Genomic DNA, 27,021 nt, shown 5'->3' on the forward strand with positions numbered 1-27,021 from the left:
TCGTATTGAAAACTCAAGATTTTTCAAATAATTTAATAAGTTTAGTTATCACAATACTTAAATTTAGCCTATATAACCCTATCATGACCTGAAGATAAAATGTTCATGCTATCACAGCTTTGGCGCTCTTGTACTAATATTAGGTACCTGAAAAATAAAACGTAGGTATATTAACATCATGGGAGCAAAATTGTTGTTTAAGGTAGACCGAGGCGAATCCGATCACACTAAAAATCGGTTGATATGTATTTAAAATATTAGGTACCTATTACTTATGACTTGCGTCGCAGGCTAAGAAGAGAGTCGACCGGTGCAATTTAAGTACGCTCATATCAACGAATTATTCATCTTGTTCCGATTCGCGTCGGTCTACCCGAACCCCTCGTGATAATATAGATACCCTGGCATTGAAAGACTCCAAATTTCAAAAAGTGGTCTGAGAAGATAGCAAATAACCCAAACTACCTATACTCTGGCGGTAAGTAGGAGGCTATGGCTCTCTTCAATATAAGGTGTAAGTATTCGGGTATTTCCGAATGAACGAAAGTGGCGGATAATTCCGAAAGCTGACTCTTACTACAACGGAATATGAGTGATTTTACAATGATTTCCGGATTACCAGATTTCCGGAATTACCCGAATAAACCTTATACGTACTATTCACACTACAATGGCATTTAAAAATTGTAGAAAAAAATCAAAAATGGGCCTCAATTTGGCCCCGATTGACTTGTCAGACAAACACCCTATTAACCCAAATACGGCTGGAATAGGTACATACATTGTTGCATCATGGAGTTTCGTTCGTTAATCATTTTGTAAGTAGTTTTCATAATCAGTTCTCTTAATCTCAAGCAGGTTTATGAGCTTGGTATTGGCTATCTTATCACAGCAAACGAATCACCAAACGCAAACGACTTGTCAATGAAACAGATCTTTTGAAATGCAAATGCTTCATTATTCATATATTAAGAATTCGTGAAAGTATTGAACCCTCAGCTTTTTATGAATCCCATGGAACAAATCTAAAAGTAAGTATATACCGGTAACAAAGTTTGTTTAACCCTCGATGTTCAAGATTCCACTTTTCGAATTCGGAGGCTTAACAAATAAAATAAAAAAATAACATTCAACCGAATAAGGCCCTGCCTTTAAAATCTAGTTAAGTGCCTTATAAAATACCTTTAAAAACATAACCTCCTTTTAATTTTTAATTAATCGGTTAGAAATTAAAACAATTAGAAACTTAAGAAATACCTAAATATGAAACACCCATGTGTTTAATCAGCATGTTGCTTTGACGCGTGCCGAGCTAGCGTCTCTGCCGACGTCCGCGTAAAGGTATCCTGCATTTCAACTTGAGTCTTTTCTATTAACAACGAGAGGTCATCTTTGGTCATGCCGCTCGTTTCAACCATCGGCAATATTGTGACGATAACGTCTCCTGTAACAAATGAATAGTTATTTTAGTTTAGGTAAGTCACAGACATATGTTCTATCCAATTGCACTGGTCGACGAAAGAAAACGAGAGCTATCGCGCGCAATTAGAGCGGTCTGCTGAGATTTCTTAAATATAAATTAAAGTAGGTAGGTATTGATTATAATTTTTATTTGGTATAAGAATCCCGCGCAGGCTATTATGGGTCAATTTGTATCCATTTCACCTTCCTCGCCGGACACTCAAATTGTTTTCTTTACCTACCAAGCAATAGGTCACCATACAAAAGTATTTATTTATTAATTTACAATCATAGATATCACTTACAGACGTGTGTCCAACGCGTGATAAATATTACATCACAAAAACTAAACATTATTAACATATAACAAAACATAAAATTTTACAATATCACAATGAAACATGGCTGCATATATTAAGTATTATTTCATCATACATGACAGGTATTTGTCTTCATTTTTAACAGCCATAGACAGCATACAATTCACAAAAAAAGCCATACAGAAAGTCTACATCAACTCAACTTTCAATGTAACGATAAACGAATCATCAAATATCACAGATCGCCAGTAAATATCATCATCGTGGCCATTTATCCCATAAAAGGGGAACAGAGGTTACACAAATGCAAACCAAATAATACTAATATGAAACCGCACAAAGTAGGTAGGTACTTGCGCTATTTTAGAATGAGCAACATGAAAACTACACAGGTAGGTAGGTGGGCGTTTTTTAAAGTTGTCCCCTACACTTTTTTTTCAAATTTGGAATTTTTTATGTTATTTCTACTCAGAATCACGAGCTCTTTCTATCCTAATAGGAGAAAAAAAGTGTCCCAAAATTTCCATACATTTTTCGATCTTTCCATTCCGCGACCGCCATACAAAGTCTATGAAAAATGGTGACGGAATGGAAATAAAAACCTTAGGACACTTTTTTTCTCCTATTAGGATAGAAAGAGCTCGTGATTCTGAGTAGAAATAACATAAAAAATCCCAAATTTGAAAAAAAAGTGTAGGGGACAACTTAAAAAACAACGCCCAGGTACTACCTACTAGGTAGGTAGATTTTATTCATAATTCTTTAGAATAATATTAACAACAGGAAGAAACGGTAACCTCAATATGTTGAAGCCTTAATACGTTGAGTGCCGGGAACCCGCTGTGCGGGTTTTCTGTTCGTAGTCGCTTTCCTCTACAAAGCCGGAAAACGCTGGGATCGGAGCGCTACGAAACCGCAGCAGTGAATGTTAAATAGGCTTTTAGATTAAATTAAATAAAATGTTAAAAAAAATAAATCATGATAAATATCCACACTGAAATAAGGTTCAACAAATTTAAAAATACGTAGACCTATCTACCTTCAATGAATACCTACCTATAGGTAAAGGAGATGCATTGTTACGGTGCTTACTAGGACGCCGTGACACCTAGCAAAGTGGCGCCGTCCGTGGAGTTATTAACTTTTAAGTATAGGTACTTAAAAGTTAATAATAACGACTCCACGGCTCACGGCTCCAATGAGCTAGGGCTCATCATCAGGAGCAAATCGATTTAGTTAATTTGAGTCGTTAAAACACCCTTCGAGATGCGAGTGATGTGAAGGGGCCCACTGATTAACAGTCCGCCGGACGATATCGGCCTGTCAGTTAGAACAAAAAGTTGACAGTTCCGAACAACAGACAGGCCGATATCAGCAGTGGGCTCCTTAATACTTAGTTGTACCTGATCCAAACTTGTGTCGCTTGTCGTCCAGGAAGTGGTACTTGGAGGCGACCACCGGCTGTATGGGAGCTCCGGCATCCATGGCCACGTGGAAGGCGCCCTTGCGGAAGGGCAGCAGCTTATCACCGCTGTGCCGTGTGCCCTCGGGGAACAGGAGCAGTTTTCGCTGCGAATTAATAGGTTAGTTCGTTATTGTGTTTTCATAATATGGTATCATGAAGCGTAGTTGGAGTAAAAGCACGAAAACCCTTATCCGGACTGGCAGCTCAAAAATGACAATCGAATGTCGCTTAAAATACGATTTGTTTTTAGGGTTCCGTACCTAAAAGGTAAAAATGGGACCCTATTACTAGGACTCCGCTGTCCGTCCGTCCCTCTGTCTGTCTGTCACCAGGCTGTATTTCATGAACCGTGATAGATGATTTCTGTTCTATAACAAATACTAAAAAGTACGGAACTCTCGGTGGGCGAGTCCGACTCGCACTTGTTCAGTTTTTTATTTTTACAAGCATTGGAATAAATGGTTGAATTAGAACAAACACGCCTAAACGTCACATAATTATCACCTCTGACACCGCTTTATGATATGTTTAGGAACTTGACTTTGTTCTGCTATATTGTTATAAACCACCAGACGACATTTGTTACAAAAGTACCTAAGTATAAAGGTCGCACTGGTTACATACGTAGATACTGGCTCGATGTAAGCATCAACATACCTACTTCCTACTTGAGTTTAGGTATTCATCTTAAATGCAATCTAAAGATTTATTCTTCATTTACTACTAACGCGGCCGGTGCATCACGAGTCAAGGATAACAAATCGCATATATTCACTAAACATAAGTTTCTCGACTTGGCCCCGAGATTCGTAACTATGTACGTAAACAGAGGTCACAGTTTTACCAGTAATTAAGGTCTAGTCGTTCTCCTTATTGTCGTAAATATATATAGCTTTCAGATCATAAAAGCCACAATAAATACCTATTTTAACACTTAGGTACAATAAAATAGAAACCAAATAATTTAACTATGTAAAGAATGTAATAAAAAACCCCTGACAGTATAGGAGCTAGCTAAAAGTTTGGACTTGAGCAAAGGAAAGGGAAGGTTATTCTGTAAAATGTCATTCAATAGAACTTGCTAACTATGTAAACAAAAGTTATAAAAAACTATAACTTTTATTTACATAGTTAGCAAGTTCGATAGAATGACACTTGGTGAAGAGCTAGGGGAATAAGGGATTTAATTTACTTTATCGTGGTAATGGTACATCGTGGTCGATATATTCCACTATAAGTAGGTGTGGGTAGGTTGTGATGATTATGAATATGCATGTGGGTATGTACTAGAAATATACTAGTTAGTCTTGATCCGAGCACGTAGTTTCATTGACGCATCCCTATAACATAACATGGCGCAGCCGTTTTAAAAGAACCGTTATTAACTAAATTAGTCTTTGAGTGTGTTCAGTGGATTTGTTATAAAAAGTGAGAAATAAAATAAACCGTCTGCAATGGAATCTATCTTGCCGCCGCCGCCGCCTTTTGTTTTCGATAATAACCTGGAGAATGTGACCTCTGGCAATTTGTCTGTAGAATGGACTAAGTGGAAGAAAGCGTTTAATATTTACTTCGACGCGTGTGAGTTATCGAAGAAGGAGGAAAAGGTGCAAATTAGTATTTTGCTGCACGTTATTGGAGAACGGGCTCGTGAAGTGTACCAACAGTTTGAATCGGAATGCACGACTTTGAAGAGTTTGATTGCGCGGTTTGATAAGTTTTTTTTGCCGAAGAAAAATTTAACTATAGAGCGGCACAGGTTTTTTACACGTTGTCAGCATGATGGTGAATCTATTGAGCAGTATGCTTTTGAGCTCCGGAAGCTGTCTGCCACTTGTGAGATCGGCACGCTAATGCAAGATTTGATAAGAGATAGGCTGATTTGCGGCATAAAAAAAGACGCACTACGGGAACGATTGTTACGTGAGCCGGAACTGACGTTGAGTAAATCTTTAGATATTTGTAATTTGGCCCAGATGTCTAAGATGCAAGCAGGGGCTATAAAGCAAGAGTCTGTGGAACATAATGCACATGTTGTAGAAAATAATCCTAAGCATAATACGGAGTACAATTGGAATAGTGAAGGTGGTCAAATTTGGGGGGTAAGTCACCGAGGAGCGCCGGCGCATCGTGGCACGGCGAGGAGTCGGGGGCGCGGTGGCCGTTATCAGACCCCCGCCCGCTACCCCGCGACCCCGCGCCCGAGTCCTGCGCGGCGAAATCAGCTGTTTAATCGACAAGTGCGTGATGTTAACAATAGTGCTAACAACGACAGTGCTAATATGTCGTGTTCGCGGTGTGGTTTGCCTCATGGCAGTTCAAGGTGTCCGGCCATTGGTAGAAGGTGTTTAAAGTGTAACAGTTATGACCATTTTTCGCGGATGTGCAATGTATACGAGGTGCGAGCTGAGGAAAACAATAATCAGGTAAAAAACTGCTGTACTAGTTCGAGTGATTGGTGGGTTGATTTGTTGTTCGGAAATGGAAAGATTAAATTTAAGTTGGACACTGGGGCCGATGTAAACATAATACCACTTCGTTTTTTGAGTCAAATTTGTATGAATAAGAATGATTTAACCTCGACGGGTGATACATTGAGCGCGTACTCGGGCTATGCCCTCGAAGTAGTAGGGAAATGTAGTTTAAAAACAAAATACAAGGAACGTATATATATCTTAGACTTTATTGTTGTGGACACTTCTTCACAACCGATATTGGGTAGGGATTCGTGCGCGGAGCTAGGTGTTGTCAAATTGGTTTTAGATATTGAAAGTAATACCGGTAGTAATATAGAAAGGTATGTGTATAGGGAGTATTCGGATGTATTTGAAGGGGTTGGGTGTATGCCGGGAGTGTATAAAATTGAATTGAATGGAAATGTTAGGCCAGTGGTACACGCACCGCGAAAATTGCCGATAGCTTTGAAAGATAGTGTTAAGAATAAATTGGATGAGATGGTTAGTGATGGGATTATTGCGAAAGTAGAGGGGCCTACGGACTGGGTCAATAGTATGACCGTTGTGAGGAAGGCTAACGGTGACATAAGGCTCTGTTTGGACCCGAGGGACTTGAATCAGGCGATTAGGCGTGAGCATTTCAAATTGCCGACGTTGGATGAAATGTCTGTCAATTTAGGAGGTTCCAAATTTTTTAGTACCCTTGATGCCAAGCAAGGATTTTGGCAGCTTCGCCTTCACGAAGATAGTACTGATTTAGTTACCTTTAATACGAGTTTTGGAAGATACAAATTTTTGCGTTTGCCATTTGGAATAACTTCGGCGTCAGAAGTATTCCACAAAAAGATGTACGAGCAGTTTGATGATTTGGAGGGTGTTTGTTTATTTATTGATGACCTACTCGTTTATGGTCGCACGAAAGAGGAGCACGACGCTAGGTTGAAAAAAGTATTAGATCGGTGTCGTGAGGTTAATTTAAAATTGAATAAAAGCAAATGCAAGTTTGGCCTGTCAGAAATAAAATATTTAGGACATAAGATTACCCCGAATGGCATATATCCCGACGACTCATACACGTCGGCAATAAAAAATATGCCTTGCCCAAAAGACACAAAGGACCTTGAACGATTTTTAGGCATGATAAATTATGTAGGTAATTTTATACCGAATCTGTCCGACAAAAATCATGTACTAAGGCAATTGCTTAAAAAAGACATCGAATGGCACTGGTTGGAGTCGCATGATAAAGCTTTTAATAATTTAAAACAGTGTTTGATGAGTGTGCCGGTTTTACAGTATTACAGTTTAAAAAAACCCGTGGTGATTTCTGTTGACGCTTGTAAGAATGGACTATGGACGGACATGAATGGACTAGGTTCTTGTTTACTGCAAGATAATTTGCCTGTATGCTATGCCTCGAGATCTTTAACGAAGGCTGAACAAGCATATGCGCAGATAGAAAAAGAACTCCTCGCATGCGTATATGCCTGTGAAAAATTTTATACTTATATTTATGGTCGAGGTGACGTCACAGTGGAAACCGACCATAAACCGTTGGTAAGTATTATTTGTAAACCGATCGCGTCTGCCCCAGCTAGGTTGCAAAGAATGCTCCTGCGTTTGCAGCCCTACAACTTTAAACTTGTATATAAACCAGGCAAGTATATGTATATGGCGGACACACTCTCTCGTGCGGTGGATCCGGCGAGTACTCCAGATGTGGTGCCGCGCGACCAGCTGGACGCGCGCGCACAGGTGTGTGCCGTGCTGCTTAGCAACCCGCTCGTCGACTCGCACTTTGTACGTATACAAAGGTTGACCCAGGACGACGGTGAGCTTCAGGCGCTAATAAGATTTATTACAGAAGGCTGGCCGGAGCAAAAGAAAGATGTCGATGACCAGGTGAAACCCTATTGGGGTTATCGTGATGAATTGACGGTCGCGCATGGTATGGCATGGAAGGGCGATCGGATTATTATTCCAGTAGCTATGCGGAAGGAAATGTTAAGGCGGGTACATATTGGGCATTTAGGATTAGAAAAATGCAAGTTAAAAGTGCGTGAATCTATATTTTGGCCAAATATAAGTAGCCAGCTAGAGGATTTTATTAAAAACTGTCAAGCATGCCTTACTTTTAAAAACCAAAATAGAAAGGAGTCATTGATACCACACGAGATACCGGACAGGGCATGGTCAAAAGTTGGGGTAGACGTTTTTCACTTTAAGGAGAAAAAATATTTAGTGGTAGTAGATTATTTCAGTAAGTTCTTGGAAGTTCTAGAGTTAAATTGTTTACTATCTAGCCATATTATTGAGCAGTTGAAAATTGTTTTTAGTCATCAGGGTATACCTGACATTGTGATGTCAGATAATGGCCCCGAATTTTCCTCGAGCCAATTCAAATTGTTCGCTCAGCAGTGGTGTTTTGAACATATTACTTCTTCTCCATGTTATGCCCAGTCCAATGGGCAAGCGGAACGGAGCGTGCAAACAGTGAAAAATATACTTAAAAAAACAAGTGTGGATAAAACCGACTTCAGGCAAGCACTATTAGAATACTTAACGAACCCCATCACTGATCAATTAGCATCTCCATCAGAGTTATTGAATAACAGAAAGTTGCGTGGAATTGTACCGTATGCACCCAAACTTCTTCATCCTAAAATCCAAATTAATGTCACGGCAGAGTTAGAAAAGAGACAAAATAAACAAAAACAGCAGTACGACAAGACGGCCCGTGATTTAAAGCAATTAATGCCCGGTCAAAAAGTTAAGGTTAGAGTAGATAAGAAATGGGTTAGTGGCACAATTTTACATCTTAAAGGTATCCGATCGTATTTAATTCAATTGATGCAGGGTGGTACTTTGGTGAGAAACAGGCGTCATCTTATATTAGATTCGGAATATCGCCCGGAGTTACCTGTGTGTCCTCGTCCTTATGACGATATCACAATATCGGGTGATAATGATAACGCTAGGGCGCATGCGCCCGGCCCGCAGCCTCAGTCGCACGCGCAGCGTGCTGTTATGAACACGACCCCAGTGTCCGAACATGTACCAGATAATAACAATTATGTTACTCGTTCTGGCAGGGTGGTGATTCCTCCTGATTGGTATTAATTAGCAGCCGGGTTGAATAGTATGTGCAGTTGCGAAGATGGATTGTTATTACATAACAAAACAATTTGATACCTATATACCTGATGCATTAAGGTTCAACTTCCATTGACACTTCATCATTGTTTTTATACAGCATATAAGATTAAATTAAAACCATTTAATACAGACTATAACAGGTTTATTTGTGGGAGCAAAACCTGCCTCGAATAGTATAATAATTAATATATATAAAAAGTGTTTTAGCCGCTATAATAAAAATGTAGGCACTGTAGGTATGTTGTCGTAAATAGCCATTTAGTTGTAATATGCACTTTATAAAATTTTGTGGTAAATTTTCGTTTATTTCCTGATGAAATGGAATTAGTTTCAATGTAATAATGTGTTGCATGATGTTTTATTAGCCATTGTTCTGTAATTAAGGATAAAAATAAACATGTATTTCTGATGCCTGCATTGAAATGTTATGAAAATTGTATCGCAACGATATGCCGCTTTGTATTATGGAGCCATCTACATTGTTTTGGAAGATGACAAACTATGCAATATGAAATTACTGTATAAAAAAAAAAAAACAATTTCTCTAGTAGTATACATTTAATACTTTCAACCTTATTAGTTAAGTATAATAATAATGTATAATGGAAATGTACATACTGTATTTGTTTAGTGTTAATTAGTAATTTAAGTATTACTATTTTGAACACTTATTATGATTTTTTCTCTCTTCAATGCATTCACTGTGATTTTGCTGTATTAATTGAGTGAACTTATAATTACCTATATATTTTTTTTTATTCTTGTGTAAAAGGGGAATGTGTAAGTAAGATAACTTAAATTATATTTGATCTTGCGTTTTAGTAAATAATATGATAGAATGTTCAACTTGAGCCAAATACAGAAATTGTAAAATGAAAAGTAAAAAAGGGGGTTGTGGGTAGGTTGTGATGATTATGAATATGCATGTGGGTATGTACTAGAAATATACTAGTTAGTCTTGATCCGAGCACGTAGTTTCATTGACGCATCCCTATAACATAACAGTAGGTAGTAGGTACAAATACTACTGCATACAATATCCTAACTACATGTGATTGTGTTGTAATTTTTGGAGAAATGCACTATTGACAAGAATAACATAGATGTTACACAGAAATACCTCAGCTAAATAGTTATTTTCGATACAAGTGCGAAAAAGAGGAAATTCGAAACGAGTGGCGATAAATTAAAACACGACCGAAGGGAGAGTAAATCGACACGAGTTGCGAATCCTATTCGCACGTGTATCTAACAACGTTTTACAGTACATATGGCACTATAAAGTTTCGACATACGCACCAAAAGTGCATTTTACGCACTAGTACGGAAAAGTAGCCCCATATGTACTGTAAATATTATTTTAATGAAAAATAAATAAACACAAAGGATTTCGCTTGCAGCCAAGAAGACAATTCGATTGAGCTTTGCCAATAATTAAGTAAATATGTAAATAGGTCTTTGTATTATAGATAGTTTAAAACAAATCCTGTGGTTCAATATGCTACAAAGCGTAGCGGCAAGGCGTGCCGTGCGGCTTCCAAACCGTAGCTCGGGGGTTCGAACCCACTTCACAAACGGACTAATCCCAATAACGTCAAGTATTATCTCTGGACTGTAAGGTCAGCTAGCAGTCGCTTGCGTAAAAAGCGGCGCATATTCTTGGGAATACTTTTCTTTTGGGTGCTAGTATATACTAGTGTAAGACAAAGATAATATGATTCTCCTGAGACTGTCCTTTGACAAACTATATACACTTGTGTGGGGAGCCAAAACCACTTTCAGTGTTTTACATCATGTTTAGTTGTTTACACCTCGCTTACGGACGTGCAAGATAACATAAAGGCATTGGATCGCGGACGACCGCGCGATAATATTAATTAGTATAATTACATAGATCAGGGTTGGGCAAAATACTGGCTTCCACGTATTTGAAATACAAATTACAAAATACATTTTTAAAAGTATTTGAAATACAAAATACAAACTACTTTGGTGACGGGTATTTGAAATACAAAATACAAATTACAGTGTTTAAAATAATGTATTTCAATTACAAAATATACCTTTATTTATTTTTTTGTTTAGCATTTAGTTTTAACGTTAACGAATATCCTTTCATATAAACTTATAGGGTCATTGCGCTAGTTTTCGTCCAGCTCTAGTTTACGTCCACTTGACGAAATTTGAATATATACCTACATTCCTGCACAAATTTGGACTGATTTCAATCCTTATGTCTAAGGCGTCTAAGCAATATATCTGTCTACATATAACAATGATATTTCGCAAAAAGGAAGCGCTGGTGGCCTAGCGGTAAGAGCGTGCGACTTGCAATCGGAGGTCGCGAGTACGAACCCCGGCTCGAACCAATGAGTTTTTCGGAACTATGTACGAAATATCATTTGATATTTACCAGTCGCTTTTCGGTGAAGGAAAACATCGTGAGGAAACCGGACTAATTCCAATTACGGCCCTAGTTACCCTCTGGGTTGGAAGGTCAGATGGCAGTCGCTATCGTAAAAACTAGTGCCAACGCCAATTACTGGGATTAGTTTCCAAGCGGACCCCAGGCTCCCATTGGCCGTGGCAAAATGCCGGGACAACGCGAGGAAGATGAAGATTTCGCAAAAAGTAGTAAATTAAAAATGAAATATATATTTGATAATCCGTCAAGTCATCGAAAACTAGTGCATGAACGGAAACTACTGCAATGACCCTATCCCCTAGATTTAAACGAAAAGTTCCACGCAGAAGTTGACCTAATATAGATCCAGTATCCAGCCAATGAAAATTGTATCTCGGCTGGATCGGAGATTCGCGGTCGGCTCACAGCTTGTGCGAGAGATTAGACATTTTAGGATTATAGAATTTAATAAAATGTATTTATAGAAATGTATTTTGAAGCTTGAAGTATTTGAAATACAAAATACTAAATACATGTGAGTGCAGTATTTGAAATACCAAATACAAAATACTTTTGAGGTAGTATTTGAAATACAAATACAAAATACTAATTTGTATTTCAAATACATGTAATTGAAATACTGCCCAACCCTGACATAGATATACTATGAACATTTCTCTTATTAAAAAAAATACTCTAGATACTTACTTTTTAAATGATTTTAATTTATTGCATTGGCTAAATTCAAACATGCATTAAGCTAATTTCTGTATGGAGTTTGTTGTATAGTCTTACCTTCTCTTTCTTGACAGCCGTTGCTTGCACATTAAGGGCGTCGTGTGCCGAGCGAGAGCCCCGATCGATGAACACCGTGCCCCACATCCAAGCAGCGGTTCCAAACGGCACCAAATACTGCATGGTGCGCTTGGAGATGACCGTGCAGCGTGCCATCAGCGGCCACAGGACCGCCAGCACTTTAAATACAGTAAAAGTAAGTTAAAGAAAAATGGTTTTCGTCAAACTCGCGAAAGGGAAGGAGAACTCTAACATGTAGGTACGTACTAGTATCCGTCAACACTTCATTTGCAGGCCAAGTGCCACGTCAAGTCCGTTCCGTTCCTAGTTCGTGGTGCAAACTTATCGTAGACGGACACTACAATAGCAACTCTAACTAAACATTAGTGGACCTTATGAAATAATATGGATTTCTCAGTAAATTATGTCGATACACTAAACTAGGCTGTGCCCGTGTGCCCCCTCAGCTACTGAACTCTACAAAATACGGCGGAAAATAACTTATAGATATTCTATTCAGAAATTTGCCTTTCTAAACCATCATTACGTAAGTAATTGGTTTGGTAAGTATGCGATTGCTTTATCTCCATACTATTAACGTACTTATCTTATTTGTATACATATATTTATTTATTTAATTATATATTTCGGTGATCTCGGAAACGGCTCTAACGATTTTGATGAAATTTGCTATATAGCAGTTTTATGGGCCGCGAAATACGATCTAGCTGACGTGCATTTTTGAGTTTTTATATATTTTCCGAGGAAAGTTAGGTCTCCCGCGTTCGATTTTGTACCATCGGCGGGAACCATCCAAAAATTTAATAAGTGATATCTGTTTTCAAAATTATGCTCACCATACAAGTCGAGGCAGCTCTGGTGATTTAGGAGGACCACCGTGCCCCTCGAGTTGTCAATGTTCTCTAGACCTCGTACTTCGAATCGAATGCCTAGAAGTAGCCTTGCCGTCCACCTTAGAAGAGCTGCTGGAATTCTGACAAACAAAAGTTTGAGACCTAGAAACAAGCTCAAAGGGTTGATAAAAAGGAGATATTTTAAAAGCAAACGAAATCTTTCATCATAGCTTGTAATTATTTTTATACCAAAATACAAAAAACCAGCCAAGTGCGAGTCGGACTCGCGCACGAAGGGTTCCGTGCCATTATGCAAAAAACGGCAAAATAATCACGTTTGTTGTATGGGCCCCACTTAAATAATTTTATTTTGTTATTAGTATTTGTTGTTATAGCGTACTGTGTGTGATATACATCATATTACTTATAGTAACGCAACTATCTAATACAACTACCATGTTCGCAATGATTGTAAATACATTATTTGGTTTATGTAATGTTGCTTGTTACTTACAAAGCATTCTTCGGGTCGAACGGTCTAAACAACATCAGAGGTAGTGGAGCTGTCGAAAATATAACCGAGGCGACCACAAAAAGTACAAACTGCAAATAAAAATTAAAATGAAAATTTATTCGGTAAGTACCTTACCTATCTAAGCTAACTCTGCACCCACATTGACAGAACAAAATGAGATCGTTCGCCCTCGTACCGATAGAAAGTATAAAAAAGTCATATTTTATTGGAATTTTATGTTTATGTTGGCGTTTCCACACTCTGTCACTGAGAAGCCTGAGCAGAATTAGCTTATTGGTTCGACTCTACCAGGGTTCTATGCATATTCATATCCTATCACTTAGCAACCACAGGAGAGCGTTAGCCTTACGCTACGGCTTACGTAGGCGGACAACGCGCGAACGCGGCGCGGCGCGGCGAGGATGAAACAAACCGTTGATACGTATAGGTATGTCCTACTCGTTCGTGAGCGATTTAGACGCGAAGCGGCGCGGCGGCCGCGCGGCGTTCGCGAGTTGTTCGCCTACGTAAGACGTAGCGTAAGGCTGAAGGGGTCGGCAAACCACCGCTCTTGGGAGGTACAATTAGGTACGTCCCAAGAGCAGTGGTAGGGAACGCCTGCCTGAACTCGGTAAGCGATGGGGACAACCGCCAAAGATGTGTTCATTCTCGATCACTTAAAAGTTGCACAGTCTGAATATTTATAATATAAGTTAGATAAGTAAATATTTCCTTTTACAATTTTTAAACGCAAATATGCCTCAGTAGGATTTTGTTTTTCGCCTTTTTATGATCACACTCATAACCTAAATTATTGTCAAGATATTTTTTTGTAATTTTTATTTCAGCAGGTTTTAATTTAACTAAGCAATGCCTACGCGAAAATATTATTATTTTTGTAAGTATATATTAAGAATTTTGTACTACTAGCCTTTGCCGGCTCTGCCTGTGACTTCGTCTACGCGGAATGATGTTTTCTAAGATCAAATTTATTTCCTTTGACCTGTCCTTTCCCGGGACTCCAACTATCTCCATCCAGACAGAAAGCCAGACCAGCGGAGTTAATTTCGCATTTATAATATTAGTGGGAATAAATATGTGGATTTCTGTAAGGTGTTTTAAGTACATATTACCTATATATTAATTTATGTTTGTTGTTTTGTCCTCTTTTCTATTTTCAAAATGTTTTTTGAGTAGCTTGGTAGCAATTATTCAGTTATTAAGTACAAAGTAATAAATACTAATGTCTATATTTTAAAATACCTTCAAACGTCCAATCCCTAGTACTTAATTAATACCTAATCATTATAAAATGAAACATGCTAAGCGTAGAGCAAACATGAAGCAAGCGCAGGGCACACCCGCAGGAAGCAAAGGACTTCGCAGATTAACGCGTGTGTACCACCCGGCCTAGCCAAAGTGACAATCGCTATCGCTTCGACAACGCAACGCTTTGTGTCTCTCTATCACTCTTCCATATTAGTGCGACAGTGCCAGTTGCGTGTCGATCGCTACGGAGCGTAAGCGTTTGGCATGTTGGCTACGCGGCCAGCCATGAGCCAGCTTAACACATACAATATAGATACGGGTTTTTAGTACTAAACTGCTTCGATATGTTTGTTCACAGTTATCCGTAGCAAAATAAAACATCCTGTCCAACTATATGCCGTTTGCCTTACTTGTACATAATATATATACCTACTTACTTAAACGAGTATTAATGTGTTGAGACATGTGGTCAGTATGTTCCCATAAGGCAACTGCGCATTGTAATCGCAAAGTCTTTCAGTACAAGTATGACGTAACGTAAGGGTAGTGGTCTCCTCCGTTAAATGTACGCTTTACTTGAATAGTGAACACGTCGTGCAAGTGCAGCTCTACCCCATTCTGGCACTTGCCCTGGGTGCGTAGACAAGATGCCAATCATTAACGCTCCGTAGCGAGCGAGATGCAACTATCTCTGTTGCACTAATGTGGAAGAGTGATAGAGAGAGATAATTACGCTACGCTACGGAGCGTGAACGAATGGCTTGTCTACACCCTGATCTTACCAACATGCATTCATAATGTTTATATCGATGATATTGACATATTTGCTGACAATGCTGACGGTACTGGCACATTTTGCCGTAATGTCCTTGTATTAATAAAGTCCTTACTCACTTAAGACCCTAATTAGGGCAATTAAATGCCTAATTAAGTAGGTACCTTAATATAATATCGGGCGATAGCGCTGGTTGTAAACAAGATTATCAACAGCGCCATCACGCAGCCCAGCACAACGTTGAATGCCGACATCTTGCAGCTGATGCGTAGCTCTGAAACATAACAATACAGTGTACCGTACATAATCTCCTACATTTTTCTAATTAAAATAATGCTCCTACATCTCCAAATAAATGTATATCCTCCAAATAAATCTCCTTACTGTCGAAACGTATAACTTTCAAGTCTTTCAACCCGCTTCTTAGATAAACGATGAGCAACTTACGTAAAAGCACAATTCCCTTCAGCTTCACTATACAAAAGATTTTAAAAAATCGAATTTAAACTATTGTGATATCGTGAGTGAGACATACTAACATTAGTAGCGCGAGTGACTAAACAAGTAAGTTTAACTGTAAAATTAGCTTAATGTTAAAACAATTTTAGATTTTTTTCTATATTTTTGACCATAGGTAGGTACCTACTATAAATACCTACTTATGTATTATGCTGGTCAAGCAGATCTTGTCAGTAGAAAAAGGCGGCAGAAAAATGTAGGCGCGAAGGGATATCGTCCAATAGAAAATTTGAATTTCGCGCCTTTTTTAGGGTTCCGTAGCCAAATGGCAAAAAACGGAACCCTTATGGATTCGTCATGTCTGTCTGTCTGTCCGTCCGTCTGTCCGAGTATGTCACAGCCACTTTTTTCCGAAACTATAAGAACTATACTGTTGAAACTTGGTAAGTAGATGTATTCTGTGAACCGCATTAAGATTTTCACACAAAAATAGAAAAAAAAACAATAAATTTTGGGGGTTCCCCACAGTGCCGGCCCGAGCCCTTGATCAGGGTAGAGCGAAATCGGGTTTTGGCGCCCTTCGTTGAAGTTTTCAAGCGTATTTTCCACCCCCCCCCCCTCCCCCCTCGCCACTTATAAAACTTTTTTTTCTCATTTGCCATTTTGGCGCCCCCCTTGACATCCGGCGCCTAGAGCGGCTGCTCCACTCGCTCTACCCTAGATCCGGCCCTGGTTCCCCATACTTAGAACTGTAACTGAAAAAAAAAATTTTCATCAAACCCATACGTGTGGGGTATCTATGGATAGGTCTTCACAAATGATATTGAGGTTTCTAGTATCATTTTTTTCTAAACTGAATAGTTTGCGCGAGAGACACTTCCAAAGTGGTAAAATGTGTGTGTGTGTGTCCCCTGTAACTTCTAAAATAAGAGAATGATAAAACTAAAAAAAATATATGATGTACATTACCATACAAACTTCCACTGAAAATTGGTTTGAACGAGATCTAGTAAGTAGTTTTTTTTTAATACGTCATAAATCCCCTAAAACGGAACCCTTCATGGGCGAGTCCGACTCGCACTTAGCCGCTTTTTTACTGACAAGATTTGCTTGACCAGCTATACCTACTAATTTAGTTGTCTATGGTTATCATTCGATGAATCCGGATTAAAGTTCGCGATGATTATTTATGATGATAAGAAGTGCTGATTGTTTGATTCACGTTTGATTCAACTAATCTCTTTTCATTTGTTTCGTAACTTTGTATAACTTAAAAAAATGTTTAAGCAGTAATCTATACAAGGTGGCCCATTTAGATCAGTCAGTGTGGGAAAATCTGAAACTATAAGACATACGACGATCTCTTCTTATTAGTAACAAGAAAAACTGCATTCATACATTTAAAAAACAATGTCCTCGGCTTCGCCTCAAATTGTTAATAAAGACGCCACGAGTAGGTATTTTTTGACTCAGTTAAACAACGTTGCATACAATACTTTTTCTACGACCAAGCACTTACTTTGAAATAAAATAGTAAAAAGAAATATTTTTAATTCAAGAAGTAGCAAAAATGGAGGGTAAGGGCGGGAAAAGAATGAATGAAAAAAAAACATGTCTATGGTTCACTTATTTAAGGTTGGCAACACTGTATTTCATTCAATATTTTTTAAGTGGTCATTACACAAAGTATCGTAAAATCGCCAAAAAGATATTGCGTGTATGCACAAATTCTTTTTTGGGGCATAGACTAAAGACTTGTCTTGACAACTATAACTTATTACGTATCACATAGGTACGTGCAAGGAATCGGTTACGCAGGTGTGGTGTGGACATGTAACATTTGTATGCAGCTTCTGCCTTTATTCCTACTGTAGGTTGGCGGGTATCCTTGCAAGTGAAGGTGAAGGCCATTACCTACCATATTAACACGTCTGTTATGTCAGGATGTCACAACATTTGTTTGAAAATTAGTCATCAGCAATGACAGCAATTCATGTCATAAAAAATCGAATTAATCATAACATAAGGGTTTTACGTTAAACGTTACGGTATGTATTTCCTAAAACACAATATGAGTCATCTTGTATTTGCGTAAATCTAAAAACAAATAAATATATACTAAGGCCCAACGATCGTGCACAGAGGATTTTGTACTTTATACTTTAAGAGGTCACAGAGTAGGTTGAGTTGAATGGTACCAAAGCCACGTATATCGTTATTGTGATGCCTATTGTTCTCTACGTCACGTTTGAGACGAGAAACGAGTTACAGATATAATAATCTTTAAAGAAAAAACCGACTTCTCTAACTAAGTACTATCACCACAACTCAAGCTTGACAAAAATGTGACTTAAAAACTTAATCGCCAAACGTGAACTATGCGTCGTTGAAGAGTTCCGTTCTGATCATCATCAGCAGTTCCACTTCCTCAAATGTCACTTGTCACTTTGAGGAGTTCCCTCGATTCCTCATGGATTCCATCATCAGAACTGGGTTTTGAAAAAAACCGGACCTATCTGTGTGCATATATGTACATACAAACAAAAAAATAATATTCAAAATCTGTCCAGTAATGACGGAGATATCGAGTAACAAACATTTAAAAAAAAAACAAAAAAAACATGCAACCGAAATGATAACCTCCTCCTTTTGAGATTTTGAAGTCGGTTAAAAGGGGCCTGGCAGGACCTGTAAGTGCTTACCGCGAGTTTCCTAAATATAAATTCAGTTTTCTCTCATACTTTTTGATTTTCCCCACTGCCCCATTTAGTTTAAACAATCTGTATGACGATCTCCGGCAAATAATTATGTTTTACAGGAAGTTGGTACCAATACGAATACGTAATTTTCTATTGTATTATTGTGATCATTATAGTACTTATTTCTGAATTGGGTCCATAATTAGAGTGCTGTTATTTACTGTACTATTATCTGATGTATCGGGAAAGGAACCTATTGAGAAATTAAAAAGTAGTAAAATTTGCGAATGGCAGAAATCGCAACTAGGAAAAAACGATTTTCGGAAAATAGTAGCACCACTCGCCCTAGAGGCCTAATGTATTTTTTTGTCAGGTTATAAACTATAGTACCTAGTAGGTAGAGTTTAATAAGTTTTAATACTTAAATATTTGCTAGTTTGTACCAATGATGTTCGCTAGTAAAAAAACTGATAACAATATTGAACGTTTTAGATATTGAATGTTTTGCTAATAGTTTTTTATGGTAGCTTGAGCCAAGGAACATACAGAATGGATTGGACGCAGATTGGACGAGATTCCGTGCAGCCAAGCGAAAATTGTCATAAAACACCTTGAACACCTCAAATTTTTAATGATGATTAGCATTATTTATAGGTACCTACTGGATTTTGGATAAAGTTTCAGTCAGTGCCAAAATCTTGAAATTTGATAATTTTAATGCCAATGGATCCATTTCTGTCTTTGATAATTATCGATTAGGGCACTAGAAAACCTACATACCTACAAAGAAAGTTGATGTAGGCTAAATATTTGATAATCAGATAACGAATTTGATAATTAGTGTAGGTATATATTTATTTCTAGAGACCTATGAAGTAAATATATAAAGCTAGCTAATAAAAGCAATAAAGATAGCTATACAAATTAAAAAAACTGACCAAGTGCGATTCGGACTCGCCCACCGAGCTTTTTTAACAAAATAGTTTTCAGTTTTTCCCTGTACTTGTAGTGTAAGACGATATTTACTTGCCAAATTTCATATTTTTAGGTCAACGGGAAGTATCCTGTGCATTTTAACTTTTAAATTGTCGAAATATACATAGGCGGCCGTATCTTTTTTTACGTTAACTTAGAAGTTTGATAGAGTTAGGTCAAGAAAAGTCTGCAGCGATTTTGATAGCCTACGCAGTGCAAGTGTTATTTACACGTCATAAATTCATAGAAGTTTGACGTTTAAAATGACACTTGCACTGCGTGGGCTATCAAAATCGCTGTAGAATTTTCTCGGTCTGACTCTATTATCACAGCGTTATGGGGCTGTATTTAGACCTGAGCATAGGTATGGGTTTATTAAGACGAAAGTGAAGGACCCGCGCGAAATCGCCTTTTCATACAAACGTAGTCCTCATTTTCCTCTCTGGATATTAACATAATTGAATATATTTTGACACAATTTTTTGTATAGGTATCAACGACATCTATGCCCTACGTTAGATGATGTTTAATTTAGAAGCAATTAAAAATTTGTATGAAATCTGTTTTTCGCTCCTAATTATTAACGCGTTTGACTTTTTTAGATTTATTGATAATTGTAATAATATGCTATGGTTAATATACCTACATCAAATTATGTGGGTAAAAATATTTTTCATAACGTTTAATATTTTTCATCCAGAGAGGAATATGGGGACTACGTTTGTATCGAGAAGCGGCCGTCCTTTCCTTTGATTTCAACTTGATACCTGACGTACCTTTCCCTACGTGTTCCCGAGATAAAGGGTCTTGACATACAGACAGACGGACGGACGGACGGGCGGACAACAAAGTGAACCTCCTTTTTTGAGTACGAAACCCTAAAAAACTGTTTAGATGGGATTTGAATTTTGAGCTGAGCTGAGACAGAGCTAACCATATAACTATTCAGTTGAAATTTCACGCGGATACTCTATATAAGCATCACGCACACCAACAAGGGCTGGAACAATTTTATCCTTTTTCAATGATGTTGTCTTTTTTTGGGAAGACCAAAAGGAAGATATGTATTACCCAAAGATTTAAACGCAGACAATCGATATAATACGAGAAAATATTATATATGTCATGAAGTTTGTATGAGAGTACGAGCACATCAAGCTTAATTTGTATTAATATGAAGGGGGTAAAAGTGTTGTTTCTGTATCAGCTAATTATCACTTATCACCAAAGATATGTGAAGTCATGATCCGGAATGACAGAGAATGAGTGATTAAGATGGTCATACTGAACTTTGAACATGTAAATAAGGCGAATCGTATAGGTACCCGTATCGTATCCGCAATCCGCATAATATTTCGGCTACTCTGAGTTTTCCGTTTTCTTGGACCAGCTTGTTAGTTATCGTATTTTTAGGGTTCCGTAGCCAAATGGCAAAAAACGGAACCCTTATAGATTCGTTATGCCTGTCTGTCTGTCCGTCTGTCCGTCTGTCTGTCCGTCCGTATGTCACAGCCACTTTTCTCCGAAACTATAAGAACTATACTGTTGAAACTTGGTAAGTAGATGTATTCTGTGAACCGCATTAAGATTTTCACACAAAAATAGAAAAAAAAAAACAATAAATTTTTGGGGTTCCCCATACTTCGAACTAGGGTTGCCAACTATTTTTTGGTGGAATATAGTATTTTCCAGAATAAGGCATCAAAAATATAGTACATTTCAAAAAAATATAGTACTTTTAGATAAAATACTATACATCAGTGTAATACAGGGGGTCTCTGACCATGGGGCTTTAAATCCAGGGCTTGATTCTACTCGCTAAACTGAGCTACTTTTATTATGGCACCAACCCCGAAATCTCTAAAAAAATTTTTTACTTTTTCATACAGTTTAGCTGATCAGATGTCGACGTTTTCTATGGAAAAGGCAAAAAAATTTCCCCGATTTTAGGGTTTGTCCCACAGTAAAAGTAGCTCAGTTTAGCGAGTAAAATCAAGCCCTGGATTTAAAGCCCTATGGTCAGAGACACCAAATACGTTTAATCGGAAATATAGTATTTTAGCGTACTATATATTTTTCCAAAAATATATAGTACAGAGAGCCAAAATATAGTACAATACTATATAATATAGTACGGTTGGCAACCCTACTTCGAACTGAAACTCAAAAATTTTTTTTTCATCAAACCCATACGTGTGGGGTATCTATGGATAGGTCTTCAAAAATGATATTGAGGTTCCTAATATCATTTTTTTCTAAACTGAATAGTTTGCGCGAGAGACACTTCCAAAGTGGTAAAATGTGTGTCCCCCCCCCCCCCCTGTAACTTCTAAAATAAGAGAATGATAAAACTAAAAAAAATATATGATGTACATTACCATGTAAACTTCCACCGAAAATTGGTTTGAACGAGATCTAGTAAGTAGTTTTTTTTTTATATGTCATAAATCGCCTAAATACGGAACCCTTCATGGGCGAGTCCGACTCGCACTTGGCCGCTTTTTTCTGTTGTTGTTTTGAAGTAGCACCCGACCACAATCTCTCTGCTTTGCCTTAAGGTTGATTGGTAGAGAATGCTTTATGGCATTAAGTTCGCCTTTTTGTGCTGTAAGATTTTTTTATCGTTCGAGATCATGCCCCTGTAATTAAGGTAAAGATGATGATGTCGGCCCCACCCGTGATGTCGGCGGTCAATGACACTGTGTACGTCAGCAATATAATTATACGCGTGCGATATTAGTTCGTTTTTTTTAGCATTAGAAAGAAGGTAAGCGATCTTGACATGTCTTTTAATTGAATAACGCTTTTTGAAAATCAGTAACTATTGTTTATGAAAGCTGAAGAATATAAATGACCGTATTAGATAAAGATAATGTTTTTCAATTAAAAGACACATCAAGATTGTTTACCTTTTTTCTAATGCAAAAAAAAAAAAAAACTACAGCAATAGGAACAGGCGGGTCAAGGTCAATGTAAGAAATTATTCGTGCTTAGCTTCCTTACTTTATCATTATGTATAATTATGGTACCTAAATAGACTCTGCACTCTGTACTGCAAAGTCTGCGGCCCGCAACCGGATTGCCAAGGTCATAGCAAAAGCCAGTTTTGTGTTAGAATTGGTGGTGATGATTAAGATCTGAAACCACGATCTAAAAAATATATATACGTACGTTGATTATGGTTTATGGTTTAAGAACTTTATTCTCAAAAAGAATTTACAAAATTCGCTTACTTGAGAATACAATTTTTAGGGTTCCGTAGCCAAATGGCAAAAAACGGAACCCTTATAGATTCGTCATGTCTGTCTGTCTGTCTGTCCGTCTGTCCGTCTGTCTGTCTGTCCGTATGTCACAGCCACTTTTCTCCGAAACTATAATAACTATACTGTTGAAACTTGGTAAGTAGATGTATTCTGTGAACCGCATTAAGATTTTCACACAAAAAAAAAAAAAAAAAAAAAAATTTTTGGGGTTCCCCATACTTCGAACTGAAACTCAAAATTTTTTTTTGCATCAAACCCATACGTGTGGGGTATCTATGGATAGGTCTTCAAAAATGATATTGAGGTTTCTAATATCATTTTTTTCTAAACTGAATAGTTTGCGCGAGAGACACGTCCAAAGTGGTAAAATGTGTGTCCCCCCCCCTGTAACTTCTAAAATAAGAGAATGATAAAACTAAAAAAAATATATGATGTACATTACCATGTAAACTTCCACCGAAAATTGGTTTGAACGAGATCTAGTAAGTAGTTTTTTTTTATACGTCATAAATCGCCTAAATACGGAACCCTTCATGGGCGAGTCCGACTCGCACTTGGCCGCTTTTTTTATAATATATCTTAGGACTAACGTGCAGACAAAGTCAAATAAATAAGTAATCATTAAGTACAAAACATTAGTTTGGTTACAAAGTGGGTAGAAATACGTTACTAACCGGCTCGGATAGCTTAACTCGTGCAGTTAAATATGGTGCATTCCCGACGCTTACCAAGCGCATGCGCATGCATTATCCTAATTTATTTAATATTATTCACGAATTTTCTTTTTGTGTTATTAATGTTATGGTGCCTACTTACTGGTTTTTACAATTGGCGTCCTTGAAAAATTGTGCTGTCGCAAAATTTTACGAAAGCAACTTTGCCCCATCCATCCCATGACCCATGAGTCATGTCATGACGCATCTCATCCGCATTAGATATTGGAAAACCAGTTTAAATTTGTACTTTATACGCGAGATTAACAGTAAACAATTAAAACAGATTTTGGATGGAATGGAACATATGGCTGTTAGACATTGTGGGGCAGGGCCTTCATGTATGAAAATTGTGGGCAATATCAGGTAAATACGAGTACATTCAATAACTTCCGCGAATAGACAAGACAAATTAAAGTAATAACTATTCTCTAGTTCGTATCGTTAGGTTTTGAAAACCCTTCACTTGACAGAATTGTTATCCACGGTCACTTGTGATATTTGACACCCGGTTAAAGAAAGAAATTGTTATGTTATTGATATTAATATATGATAATTAGCTGTTTATATAAACAGATATAGTACATTACATAATACCTAGGGAGGTGAACTCGTGAATGCTCCAGATCGCAGGTGTTTGTGGCCCGAACCGAAGGTGGTGATATCGTAGGTAGGTAGATTACTATTTATGATTACAACAGAATTACAGAACCATATATGTAGTGTCTAAATTTTAGTATCGACTTGGTTAAATTGACGCAAATGACTGCGTACTTATTCATCGTAGATAATTTGTTTACATTGAGGAATTGCAATATTATCCACTTAGTTGCATAAAGATGATCCGTGAGCTTGCGATGTTAACATCATGAACATTCTATAAGCATCTAGATCAACGGTTCTCAATCTTTTTTTTTGACGGAACCCTTTTGGAAAGCGAAATACTTGATGGAACCCTACAATACGGTGGCGACATAGTAAACTTTTCGAGACGACTAAAGCATAGTGTTCTAAATTCTTGCGGAACCCCTGCAGGGGTGTCGCGGAACCCTAGGGTTCCGCGGAACACACTTAGAGTATAGCTGATCTAGATTAATAGGTACCTATTCTCGATGGAAGTACCTACTACCCACCTAATAATATGTACCTTATCGACCATCACTACTGATCCCTGAACCTTCCACGTGAGTGCAAAGATAAAATGATATTGAACTGACCTCATATTGAATGTGTGCGTTGTTCGTGCTGGCCGAACTACGAGTAAAAGAAACGACGCACAGCATGGCAAAAATAATGTGAGCTGTAATATTCATTCTACATTGTAGCTGCCAGACAGGCGCCACAGTTGCGAATATAGCCAATAACTTAAATCAATTATGTTATACCTGTGATGCTCGACATACGCCATGTTTTTGCTGAATCGCAATTAATAATTCGCAAAGAGGTATTTTTTTAACCTATATAATTTAATACTAAATTGTCAATACTTAGACAATAAGGCGTCAATATTTTTTTAATCTAAGCAACATTTAGTCATAATCAATTAATCATGTTATGAACGCTATCTAATAGATATCGAATAGGAACAAACGACCATTTGAATATATCCACTTAAAATAAAGATGGTAAATGCAATTAGAATAGAATAGATGTTTTGGGGGCACCAATTAGAGGGGACAAAAATTTGATTTAGTTCCCCTTCCTAAATCATCTATGAGTCAAAAGGCCCAATTCTGCGGCTGTCGTGAATCAAGACTTCGTTTCCAATATTTCACTTAGGTACATTGTGCAACAAGGGGACGTTGCACAATGTACTATTTGTACTACTTACGTATTATTAAAATAGTCGAAAACTTTTTGTAACACCAATAAGACCATTAACTGAACAATTGAATCTAACAATCACCTTTAATTAGTTAAGACTTCCTATGGTAGGTATGTTCCGAGGATCTAGATTAATAATTACTTACTTTTCTGTACATCTCGCTTGCACTAATATGTGACTACGAGTGAGATGCATAGAAAGTAAGTTACGTCCTCGAAAGCGTTTATGTCAGTGCCAAACTGGTGGTAACCACACTGGTAACTTTTATTTTACGTCGTCGGATCTAAAATAAATTACCGTCAACAACGGTGTAGGTAAATAATTAAAACATTGGTAAGACCCGGTTCCAAGCGATCAATTCACGTTTATGTGTATTTTATTATATAGAAAAGATGTCTATACTTTTATTATTATTACTAACCAATGTTTCTAAACCACCAAGTTGTTATCAGTGGTAACTACTGGGAATTTATTTCCCACCTTTTACCACTGGTAACTACTGGGAAAAATAATTCCCAGTAGTTACCACCAACTCGGCTCGGCTTTTGTTAGAGTTAAATACTAATAAAAACAGCATAAAAATAGTATAGTATAAATATAGAGTGATTTAAGGTATAATTATAAGTCGAATAGAGTTTTAGTAAACTGCCTTAAAAGTGACCAAAACTATTAAAAAAACAGTTTAACCGGTACTAGTACAAAAACTAAGATATATGCAAGAATAAATTTAATAATCCATTACGATTATTTTTCAAGTGATTTTATTAGGTAATTCAATATTTATACTATACTATTTACTGTTTGTATTTGTATTTATTAACCTGTTAAACAATATTATAACAAAATTCTATGACTCAAAAAAGCAATAGTGATGCTGATGTTAAATAAAACAAAAATGGCATAACATTATGATCGAATGAAATGGATACCTACATTAAAATGACTAACCTGTACGAACTGAGATCCTTTTTGTGTCAAAAACAAATAATAAACCAAGGACGTTAAGAGTGTACGCGCATTTGTCGCGACGGCCCAACCTATCACGTGTACTAAAAACAACAGTCAGCGACTGACTGACTAAAGTGACTGATTGTGGTCGGTCCGTAGCTCTCATACCTAATCACCAGCTATCGGGAGGCATGTTCTGATTTATCAATATGTTACGGTTTTGAACTTGTTTTATACATCCTTGAAGATCGCTCACGCTGATTTAATGAAATAAAAGTTGTGCATGAGATGCTCACCATTTACCAAGACCACAGAATAAATAATTGTACTAGGTACAGAAGATTCACTCTGACACTCTCTAACAAAACGCGTATGTGACATGACCACTAGGTGGCGCAAGCGCCGTGCGCAGCAACTACTATGGCTAGACACCAAATTTGGTGTGGGACGGATGTACTTGTAGGTACCTACTTGTTGAGACGCGACGAAATCGCGAAGTGAGCCATGCCTGCAAAGACGGTCGTACCAAAACAAAATAGAAACCATAAGAAACAATTAAATCTGAATCGGCGTCCTTGCGTTTCAGACGCTAGTAATTTTTAATTTGTTTAAATCAAATCCCATTTGGCCAGTTGACACCGTTACATATCGATATCGAAGGCTGGACATG

At 37.5% G+C, this 27,021-nt stretch overlaps 2 protein-coding genes across 2 annotated transcripts; one reads left to right on the top strand and one right to left on the bottom strand.

The window, feature by feature from the left end:
• LOC134661124 (1-acyl-sn-glycerol-3-phosphate acyltransferase alpha) lies at positions 1-26,472 on the bottom strand. The gene is made up of 8 exons (XM_063517074.1): positions 26,352-26,472; positions 15,634-15,743; positions 13,426-13,514; positions 12,915-13,051; positions 12,058-12,236; positions 3,185-3,350; positions 1,258-1,444; positions 1-147 (listed from the first exon to the last, which is right to left on the bottom strand). Exons 2-7 carry the CDS (start codon positions 15,721-15,723, stop codon positions 1,281-1,283), a joined length of 825 nt encoding a protein of 274 aa, XP_063373144.1. The 5' UTR covers positions 15,724-15,743; positions 26,352-26,472; the 3' UTR covers positions 1-147; positions 1,258-1,280.
• LOC134661111 (uncharacterized) lies at positions 4,701-8,911 on the top strand. Its single transcript, XM_063517059.1, has 2 exons — positions 4,701-5,672; positions 8,795-8,911. Exons 1-2 carry the CDS (start codon positions 4,701-4,703, stop codon positions 8,810-8,812), a joined length of 990 nt encoding a protein of 329 aa, XP_063373129.1. The 3' UTR covers positions 8,813-8,911.
• Positions 26,473-27,021: the final 549 nt, after the last annotated feature.

The sequence above is a fragment of the Cydia amplana genome, chromosome Z (genome assembly GCF_948474715.1).
Source record: "Cydia amplana chromosome Z, ilCydAmpl1.1, whole genome shotgun sequence".
Classification (NCBI taxonomy): Eukaryota; Metazoa; Arthropoda; class Insecta; order Lepidoptera; family Tortricidae; genus Cydia; species Cydia amplana.